The 11,743-nt window shown below is 38.2% G+C and overlaps 1 protein-coding gene and 1 non-coding gene across 2 annotated transcripts in view; one reads left to right on the forward strand and one right to left on the reverse strand.

The window, feature by feature from the left end:
- Nucleotides 1–503, forward strand: part of LOC134654768 (E3 ubiquitin-protein ligase SH3RF3) — a 54,005-nt gene extending 53,502 nt beyond the window's left edge. The window contains exon 18 of the mRNA XM_063510238.1: nt 323–503. Coding sequence (XP_063366308.1) covers nt 323–500 — 178 coding nt within the window. The 3' untranslated portion in view covers nt 501–503. The remainder of the gene's footprint in view (nt 1–322) is intronic.
- A 10,266-nt stretch (nt 504–10,769) lies between these two features.
- Trnad-guc (transfer RNA aspartic acid (anticodon GUC)) lies at nt 10,770–10,841 on the reverse strand. Its single transcript has one exon. It is a non-coding gene; the product is annotated as a tRNA-Asp (tRNA).
- Nucleotides 10,842–11,743: the final 902 nt, after the last annotated feature.

Here is an 11,743-nt window from a genome sequence, read left to right on the forward strand (position 1 = left end):
TACCATCAACGAGCATGATTGTACATTGTAGGCCCCTTAGCTTTGCTTATTCTTATTTAATGTATTGGTATTTAATGGTGACAGCAGAAATATCTCTTGAAACAGAAACGATTCAGAATGAAAACCAAATGAAAACAAATAAGGTGACGGCTGTCGTTCACGATCCACATTCCACAGATAAAACACAGATGACACGCATTTTGGAATTATTCGAACACAGTGTTGCTAACCCGCGATTTTTCAAATTTGCCGCCTTTTACTACTGACAAGATTTGGTTGACGGACTTTATATTCGCGATTCATGTCAACATCCCTATTCCAGATTTCGCTGCATAGTCCCGTACCCGCCGAACTCGGAGTACGAGCTGGAGCTGAAGGTGGACGACATCGTGCTGGTGTCCAGGAAGCGCGGCGACGGCTGGTACAAGGGCACGCTGCAGCGCACCGGCCGCACGGGCCTCTTCCCGGCCTCGTTCGTGCAGCCTTCACCCCACGACTGACGCAGGCCCGCACACAACACGCCCAGTCGGTTCGGGACGCTGTATTAATGCAAAAAAGTAACATAAAGGTGCGGTTTAATGTGACGATCAGTAAGAAATTACCCTTAATGTGTTACATTAAGATTAAGGTAAATAGGTATTGTGTTGCGAACCGAGTGCACAGGACTGTTCCCGGCCTCGTTTGTGCAGCCTTCACCCCATGACTGACGCAGGCCCGCACACAACAGGCCCAGTCGGTTCGGGACGCTATATTAATGCAAAAAAGTAACATAAAGGTGCGGTTAAATGTGACGATCAATAAGAAATTACCCTTAATGTGTTACGTTAGGGTACGTTGGGCCTCTTCCCGGCCTCGTTCGTGCAGCCCTCGCCGCAGGACTGACGCAGGCCCGCACACAACACGCCCAGTCGGTTCGGGACGCTGTATTAATGCAAAAAAGTAACATAAAGGTGCGGTTTAATGTGACGATCAGTAAGAAATTACCCTTAATGTGTTACGTTAAGGTAAATAGGTATTGTGTTGCGGACCGGGTGCATAGGACTGTTCCCGGCCTCGTTCGTGCAGCCTTCACCCCAGGACTGACGCAGGCCCACACACAACACGCCCAGTCGGTTCGGGACGCTGTATTAATGCAAAAAAGTAACATAAAGGTGCGGTTTAATGTGACGATCAATAAGAAATTACCCTTAATGTGTTACGTTAGGGTACGTTGGGCCTCTTCCCGGCCTCGTTCGTGCAGCCTTCACCCCATGACTGACGCAGGCCCGCACACAACACGCCCAGTCGGTTCGGGACGCTGTATTAATGCAAAAAAGTAACATAAAGGTGCGGTTTAATGTGACGATCAGTAAGAAATTACCCTTAATGTGTTACATTAAGATTAAGGTAAATAGGTATTGTGTTGCGAACCGAGTGCACAGGACTGTTCCCGGCCTCGTTTGTGCAGCCTTCACCCCATGACTGACGCAGGCCCGCACACAACAGGCCCAGTCGGTTCGGGACGCTATATTAATGCAAAAAAGTAACATAAAGGTGCGGTTAAATGTGACGATCAATAAGAAATGACCCTTAATGTGTTACGTTAGGGTACGTTGGGCCTCTTCCCGGCCTCGTTCGTGCAGCCTTCACCCCACGACTGACGCAGGCCCGCACACAACACGCCCAGTCGGTTCGGGACGCTGTATTAATGTGCGGTTTAACCTCTCAGTTCCCAGTGGCTCCAATATGAGTCGGAATTGTATGGATTTGAGAGGTCCTGGGAAATGAGGGGTTAATGTGACGATCAATAAGAAATGACCCTTAATGTGTTACGTTAGGGTACGTTGGGCCTCTTCCCGGCCTCGTTCGTGCAGCCTTCACCCCAGGACTGACGCAGGCCCACACACACCACGCCCAGTCGGTTCGGGACGCTGTATTAATGCAAAAAAGTAACAAAGGTGCGGTTTAATGTGACGATCAATAAGAAATGACCCTTAATGTGTTACGTTAGGGTACGTTGGGCCTCTTCCCGGCCTCGTTCGTGCAGCCCTCGCCGCAGGACTGACGCAGGCCCACACAGACCACGCCCAATCGGTTTGGGACGCTGTATTAATGCAAAATAGTAACATAAAAGTGCGGTTTAATGTGACGATCAAACGTAATTGATCCTTAATGTGTTACGTTAGGATACAAAGGTATTTTATTGGGGTGCACGGGACTCTTCCCGGCCTCGTTCGTGCAGCCCTCGCCGCAGGACTGACGTAGGCCCGCGCCCAGTCGGTTCGGGACTTTATATTGACGAAAATGTGACGCGTGCGGTTTGTAATGGAACCACCGAACCACGCTCAAATGATCCAGGAAAAAATTACATAATATTCATAAAAGTAGCCAGTGTAGATACAAACATTATGTAATAAAGGGCGCCTCATGCGTGTCCATGCACGGCTTCAACAATTTAGCTCACGTCACTTAACATTAAAATTCTAATTTTAAAAAACAAGCGTTTCGGGTACAAAGAATAAGTGTTGGACCTTAACGTAACCCATTAAGGTTCATTTTACAATATGAAACGTCATGATTGCGTGATAGTGAGACTAAATCGACATACAAATTGCAGACGGGTTGCAGTCCGTCTGTATCGGCCCTAAGATATAAGGTTGAAAATGATTATCTCAAGTATTCAAAGTATGAACTTCAGAAACGTTAGATGTTGATGTAATTAGTGATATTCTCGAATATTCGCTAGAAGACTAACATAGCTGTCTACTAATTAAATTGTATGTACCATCGTCTACACTACACTATCAACTGAATATCGTAATCCTTATTACAAGTACCGGTAGCTGCAAAAATAGGTACATACACACTTTATGAATGGAATTCATGACATTAACACATTCATTGCCACCCAGCCAAACAAGACATCCGCGCCAGGCCACAAGAATTTCGCCGTATAAAGCTGTAGTACCACGATCCCGACTATTGGGTCTAGTGATGGGTAGGACATCAATTTAAAATGAGTTTGTATGAGTACCTCATTTTCTAAAATGAGGTGTTACAATGTCTTACTTCAAATGAGGTGAGGTACTAGCATATTTTCAGCATCGACTATTCCATTAATTCCAACAGCGACAATTTTTTTATGGAAGGTTTATGTATAATTTGTTAACCCGTGCGAAGCCGGGGCGGGTCGCTAGTTATTATATAGAAGTGACTAACTTACCACCTCAGATTAATGTGATGCGCGAGATGTGATGAGTAAAATGAATAGAGGAGTGAAGTAAGACCTTTTTGCGGTACGAAGTACTGCGACAAATTAACAAAATGAGTGGTACAAATGAGGTGCCTCACGAGTGAGCGACTCAACACTAATTGGGTCGTCCGGCCTGGGAACGAAATCATAAAATACCCGATAGTCGCGTTTTCGGCACTGAATGTGTTAATAAAGTGGGTACCTATGCAGTTTTTAAATGAATTATATACCAGTACTTTGAACCGAGATAGCATGATGAACTTTTTGTAAGATAATAATTCCCTGTAGTCCGATTGTAGCATGTAAGGAAAGGTAAGCTCATTTTTGTATGGACAAAACAGGGGGATAAGCTTATATTACGAGCGGGGTCTACAAGCTAAGGTTGAATGTGATGAGTATGATCTGATTTTGTAAATTGGATTTTATTTAAATATGATGTAAGATTGAAATTTTAATATTAGAGATTCGGGTTTTTGATATTACATGTTTATCTAGGACTTGCATTTTGAACTAGTCTTCTCACTGAAACATCGAATTTGGAAACTTTTAGTACATTGAACTCAAATGAATTGCAATAAATTAAATGTCTATAACAATCATACTACGGGCCATTTTATTTAACGTTGTATACTACTTTTTTTAACTTGGTAGTTTCTATGTTATTTCTACTCAGAAACACGAGCTCTTTCGATACTAATAGGAGAAAAAAGAATCCTAAGATTTTTATTTCCATTCCGTTACCGTGTTTCATGGACTTTGTATGACGGTAACGGATTGGAAGGAACGAAAACTGTATGGAAATTTTAGGACACTTTTTTTCTCCTAATAGGATCGAAATAGCTCGTGATTCGGAAAAGAAATAACGTAAATCATGCGTAAATCTAAAAAAAGTGTAGTATACAACTTTAGAATCAAATGACTTAGCAATGTTTTATATCCAGTATTTTTCTTAAAATGTACATTATTTCGTTCAAACCTGTTGTTTTGACTGATAACTACTGCCATCTTTTGTATAATATTTCCGAATGACTCCTTGGTAAATTATTTTTTTATAAATTTCCGTTATAGGGCAACAGCCATCCAAAACGAAGTGGGCCAATACCGAGTCCAGAGTAATGTATTTTTATAAAATAAAATAAAAAGCAAATGGAAGTCGCATTGATACAGCTAATAAGCCTACTTCTCTGTAGCGCTACAGCTAAAAAAGATAAATCTTAAATTCAATTTTCGGCAAGAGACATATATGGAATGAAGAAAACAAGTAACTACTCTATTTACCACAAGTAAAGAGTTATTGACTGTAATAGAGAGGTAACCAAAGTTTGACAGCCGAAACAGATGGCGCTGCACTACACCATATGTTTTGTGGCCACTGACACAACCATAGAGAAAAAATACATAGATTGCTCACTCCATACATCAGTTTTAGTACCAAAAAGACTATTAGCATCGAGTAGCGGAACTATCAGTACTGCTACTTGACAATAGATGTAGCAGTACTGATAGTTCCGCTACTCGATGCTAGATGTAGACACTGAAATTAATAGTGTAACTGAGGTATAGAGTGAGCACTCTTGTTTTACTATATTTCTCTATGACACAACCATATTGCATGGAGCCGTACAGCGTCATCTCGTTTAGCTGTCAAATTCGAAGCACGATATTATCTCAAACTTTCCTCGTTTTACTAAATTAACAAAAAACTTAAAAATACATTTTGAGCGTTTTAAACACCAACCGTTTAAATGTTTGATATTTTTGTAAAAACATTTCATTTCTAATAAAATGAATAGCTACCTACAAGTAAACTTTCAGCAGCAAATAAATATTATTTTTCAAATTACTGTATGTTTCTAGCCGAAAAACACTTAAGTACATAGTTTTAATATTTCATAGGTATATTTTTCAATATTCTACCTATATTCTTATAACCTAGGATAGGCATTATGTTTTCGTTGGTAACATAACCCTTGTTTTATCGTACTCTCGGTTGAATTTATTTTATCAGTTAGGTGTGATACGCTTATTATATTACAACGTGTTATTGTTAAGTGCCACTGCCATATTATACTTTCGTTGCAAAATTACGTTTGTGCATTTCAGTTCGACGTATATCTTAAGGCATTATCCCCATAGGAGTAAATAAGGATAACCTTAGACTAAGCTATACTATACTATACTATTGTTTTATTCGTGAACAATGATAATTTATATATACACGAGTTTTTTTAAAGTTTCACTATTCGATAACTAAATTTTAATGGTATTGAGACTGTATGATAAAATCTTGTTTTTTAAGATTTATTTAAATAGTTAAATTTAAATAAGTAAATTTTTAGCGAATGTAATGTTTTTTTGAGGTAATGTAGGTAGTTTTAAGGTTTTTGAGTGATATGTCATTGTTGATAGGACCCTAGAGTTTCCGACCATAGGGAATTACAAAATTAATGTTGACATTTTGTAGTTGTTTTACATTCGTTCCTTTATTACTACAGTATTTTAGCCGCAGTTCCATATTTAATCTCAGTACACGTACAGTCGCCCTCGATTTGATTATCATTTCAGTATTTTTGTTGCAATCAATAAAATAATTAATTATTATTATTAATATTTTTTGTAAAATAAATAGGCTTCACGAAAAGTGAATGGTGGGGGAAAAAAGGACCCCAAACTTTCATTGACAACTTTTATTTGAAATAATTAACGCATACATAGTGAATGTGGTCCATTGGCACTATAGGGAACGTGCATTAACTGTAGGGGGTAGCTAAGGAGCCCCCTGTTTATTGGGGCGTAGTGTAAATGTCAAGTTTAAGCTTGTAAGTTTAATGTAGCCCACAAGATGGCAGGACTTACAATTCACAAGAAAACGTAAGTGAACTGTAGAGGGCAGCAATTGCTTTGGCGTGAAGTGTCAATGTGTGTGTTTATGTTGATTTAGGCCACAAGATGGCAGACCCTCCAATGCGCACGGCCCCTATAGTGATTCTAAAACATAACGGTTATGACATGGTCTAAAAACAGTCATACATACACAGACAGACAAGATATTGTCTTCCCCAATTGAACTACCATCTGCACAAAGCCTGGATCTCTTGAAATTGTTATTTAAAATCCTTATAAATCTTATAATTAATATTCATTTGAAATTCAATGTCTTCTATGACTATTTTAGAATGTTAAGTCAATTTTCGTAGACAATTTTTAATGATATTTCATTGTGGAGAGTTGCGATGTATTTTAGCTATTTTTCAATGATCTTTATTTTATTCTTACCTTTTCTAGTGAATTTAATTCCTTCCATATATTTGTTTAGTTTCTTTCACTTTATAATGAATATTTGTACATTTTTTTATACTCATGTTTTATTTTGGTGAACTCCATCCGCATTTGAAATATCCATTAAGGCGGCTACACACTCATCTGTTTGTATGATAAAATGTTGTTTAGACAATTATTGTATCTGAGTGTGCGGCCTCCTTTATACTTAGTCTTGTCACAAAAAAGAACTGATTTATTCTAAAACGTATTTATTTGTGGTTCCAGCTGTTTGTATATTTTTGTGTAACTTATAAATAACCACAACGAAACCGGTACTTTTTAATAGCATATGTACATTAGCTATTGTTTTAAATGTCAACGTGGGACTATTTAGGAAAAATATGTACTCTAAACATGGCACTTTTGTGTTACACACATTTATGAATAAAAGGATCCCATTGTTAGGGCATGTTGGGTACAGAATATGTCATATAAACATATTAAAACTAGTCGCGAGCATAACTGAATTAATGTATGGATCCGCAATTTTGAAAAAAAAAATCGAAAACTGAATATGCAAAAAAAAAATTACCATCGAAAATGCTCACAAAATTTTATGAGAATTGTTGTAGAATTGCAACCTGTAGAGGAGAACATCCGGACATACGAAAGCATCTTTGCCCAAGGCGAAACGGAGACCTTCGCTCAATCGCGGAACGTTCGGTCAATCTTCAAAAATAAGCATATAATTACATAGTTACTTTTACATTTTCGTACGAATTTCATTCTAGAAATCTAGACCAACTTTTGCTACCATAGCTACGGTCATATACTTGGAAAACATACCTTATGTCTATGTTTTTAAATTGTCTAATTGCTCTGCTCATGTCACATATTCTGTATCACATGTCTGCCAGGTATATAACGATACGGACGCCTGTACCATAGTAGCTACAGTACCTAGTGGCGACTGATGTTACAATGCCATCCCTTTCTATAGCACTAGATCCGAACAAGCATGAAAGAGACAGCAATATGACTTCAGTCGCCAAATGGTATTGCGGTTAGTATAGAATGTTTCCGGAATGCTTCAACATTTTTGGTTCTATAGTATCATTCGCTTCTAGTTTAATTAAGAAAACCATATCGAAGAGTTGATTAGGTAATCTTGAAATGAAATAAAGATTTCTTCTTAAAATTGTGTTTTATTTGGTGATTATGTCGGCGACAGCCAAAAAATAAAGTCATTTCGGACTCAAACGTAATACACAAAGAATACTGGTAATAAATATACCCCTGTACCTAGTGTATGTAAATACCCACTGAAATACCCCGGTCTGTTTTGAGTCAAAGCGAAAAATATACATGAACCTATCTATGAAATTCAACCTTATACATATTTTGTGGGTACTATCTAGTGACGTACTAAGTGACATCTACACAATACAACAGAACTACATCGAGAAATCTTCCTATAAAGCTTTGGATTCCTCCGATAGCGGTGCCGTCATATAGCGGCCGTCTCCATACTAAATAATACGGCTAAATATGGATGTCGTAGTATTTGTATGGAGACGGCCGCTATATGACGGCACCGCTATCGGAGGAAACCAAAGCATAACAAAACTTCCTACACGGAAACAGTCATAGCTCATATCATAATTTACTCTATGGTGAGAGTATTCTGCCGATTGATTTTATTTCAGTTTTGTAGAGTTAAATGGCACCTCGTAATTAATGACTGATAAATGATAATGTAGCGAGAGTCTAAAAAAAAGTAAAAAATAAAATAAAATAAATAAAAAATAATTAAAAAATTAAAAATAAACAAAAATAAAACCAAAATAAAATAACTTAATATAATATCTTTTTTAAAAAAAGGGAACCGCCTTCAAAAAACCAACCCACTGAAAAGTACAAAATAATTTTTATACGACACCCCTTTACGTGTCCAGTCCCTATCCCACGGCGTAAAGCAATTTTTTGCCAAAAAGTAATTAATACCTAATAATAAGAAAATTAATAATCATCCGGGTAATTACTTAGTTTTTGAAGTCGGTGCCAAACCAAAATTTTTGAGAACCGATATTTTATACAACGAAGAACGCTGCACTTACTTGCATTATAAATACATACTTAGTTTACTCATTAATTTTGTTCTTGTAGGTTAAGTACTACGTACTCGTATTGTTTTTCTGATTGGTAGTAAAGACTGTTTTTGTTGGTTTGGCACCGCCTTCAAAAACTAAGTAATTACCCGGATGATTATTAATTTTCTTATTATTAGGTATTAATTACTTTTTGGCAAAAAATTGCTTTACGCCGTGGGATAGGGACTGGACACGTAAAGGGGTGTCGTATAAAAATTATTTTGTACTTTTCAGTGGGTTGGTTTTTTGAAGGCGGTTCCCTTTTTTTAAAAAAGATATTATATTAAGTTATTTTATTTTGGTTTTATTTTTGTTTATTTTTAATTTTTTAATTATTTTTTATTTATTTTATTTTATTTTTTACTTTTTAGTGATAGGTAGGTAATTCATTTATTTTAGGTTATTATTTGAGGCTAAAATACTAGTTTGTTAGGCTCTCTATTTAGTCTACTAATGTTGGTGATGGCCTAACTCGATGATAATCGCGACATTCGCGACACACATAATATGACGTTTTGGTGCTAAACGATTTGTATGTATATTGCTCCCACTCCCACTCCCATTCCCAGTCCCAGTCCGAGTCCGACTCCCACTCCCACTATTTTATCTAAATCGGTTTTAGCAACATAAATTTGTTGGTAGGTATACCGAATACCGATAGCATGGCCACCTACCGGGTCCAATTGGTTTTTCAAACCATCCATGTACTGTACACTCAAACCTTCTCCAGAATGTAACAAACACTTTTCTGAAAACCGCATCCAAATCGGTTCAGCCAAACGCGAGATAATCACGAACAAACATACACACATACATACGTACATACATACGGGTCAAACTGAGAACGTCCTTTTTTTAAAGGCAGTTAGAAAAAAGTTCATCGACCCACCTAGTGGACCTCTGCAACATAGGCAAACGACGACAAGTCGGTTAACCAAAACAAAGTGTGACTATGTTGCACCAAACCTAAGTTCCACTAGGTACAGCATGGGTTTACCATCAGCTCTATGTTGGGTACTGCCCTCCCAAGTGCTCATCAAGATGTGACAGATTACCAAAATAGCGTGGGCCTATGTTGCACCAAACCTGAGTTCCACTAGGTACAGCAAGGGTTCAGCATCAGCTCCATCTTGGGTACTGCTCTCCCAAGTGCTCATCAAGATGTGACGGATGGCCAAAATAGCGTTGGCCTATGTTGCACCAAACCTGAGTTCCACTAAGTACAGCCAGGGTTCAGCATCAGTTCTATCTTGGGTACTGCTCTCCCAAGTGCTCATCAAGATGTGACGGATGACCAAAATAGCGTGGGCCTATGTTGCACCAAACTTGAGTTCCACTAGGTACAGCCAGGGTGAACCCTGCCAGCCAGGGTGGTTTGGTGCATCAGTTCTATCTTGGGTACTGCTCTCCCAAGTGCTCATCAAGATGTGACGGATGACCAAAATAGCGTGGGCCTATGTTGCACCAAACCTGAGTTCCACTAAGTACAGCCAGGGTTCAGCATCAGTTCTATCTTGGGTACTGCTCTCCCAAGTGCTCATCAAGATGTGACGGATAGCCAAAATAGTGTTGGCCTATGTTGCACCAAACCCGAGTTCCACTAGGTACAGCCAGGGTTCAGCATCAGCTCTATCTTGGATACTGCTCTCCCAAGTGCTCATCAAGATGAGACGGATGACCAAAACAGCGTGGGCCTATGTTGCACCAAACCTGAGTTCCACTAGGTACATCCCGAGTTCCACTAGGTACATCCAGGGTTCAGCATCAGCCCTATCTTGGGTACTGCTCTCCCAAGTGCTCATCAAGGCGTGTCGGATGACCAAAACAGCGTGAGCCTATGTTGCACCAAACCTGAGTTCCACTAGGTACAGCCAGGGTTCAGCATCAGCTCAGATCTATGTATACTAAAACCTTCTCCAGAATGTAAGAAACACTTTTCTGAAAACTGCATCAAAATCGGTTCAGCCAAACGCGAGATAATCGCGAACAAATATACATACATACATACATACATACATACATACATACATACATACATACATACATACGGGTCAAACTGAGAACCTCCTTTTTTTTGAAGGCGGTTAAAAAGGCTTATGAAATGAAAAAAAAAAAGCAAAAAGAGTCTCTCCGGCGGGGAATCGAACCCCGGTCTCCCGCGTGACAGGCGGGGATACTTACCACTATACTACCGAAGATTTGGTTTGAAGTGCGAATTTTTGCTATCAACGTTAATTTCACTTCGTCACCAACAAAAATGGTGATTCGATAAGGAACAACGATAGGAATAGGGTAACGTATTTTCCTACTATAGTTCGTTTTTTTTAGCATTAGAAATAAGGTAAACAATCTTGATGTGTCTTTTAATTGAAAAACACATTTTAAAAATAGGTTACGGCAAATATGTAACAATTATGAATCTAATACGATCATTTATATTTACCTGCTTTCATAAGTAATAGTTTTTGATTTTTAAAAAGCGTTTTTCAATTAAAAGACATGTCAAGATCGCTTACCTTTTTGCAAGTTCTTTCTAATGCTAAAAAAACGAACTATAGTCATCAGTTTCTTTTTTAGAACTGTCAAAACGATTTGCTAATATAGAATTTATATGAAACATTACACAGTGACGTCACGGTCAATCCGATTTATTAAATAGGACTTGTGCTTAAAAATAACTGCTATCTATGTTTTCTGCTATTCTGTCTAATAATTATCTGGTGCTTTATTTCATGCATGGTGTGATATAATTTATTTTAAATACAGTCAAATACCCTATTATAGGATTTATTTTATAGGTATAGTCGGAAAGAGAAGAGTCGTGGAATGTAAGGGGGCCAATACATTCTACGCTTCTTCTCTTTCCGCACATATTCTATTCTAAGTATTCTAAAATTAGTAGTGCTCAAGTAAGAAAGGATTACCTACTAAGAAGGGATCCGACTATTAAAGAGGCATTCTTAAGAAATTCAACCTTAATTGGATGACAATGGGGTTGAAATTTATATATAACGACTTATACACGAACACAGACTAATATACACAGTACCTATATCTACCTATTAGTGCATACTCGCAGGTGTTTTTCGACCGTTACGGT

This window comes from Cydia amplana, chromosome 15 (genome assembly GCF_948474715.1).
Source record: "Cydia amplana chromosome 15, ilCydAmpl1.1, whole genome shotgun sequence".
NCBI lineage: Eukaryota > Metazoa > Arthropoda > Insecta > Lepidoptera > Tortricidae > Cydia > Cydia amplana.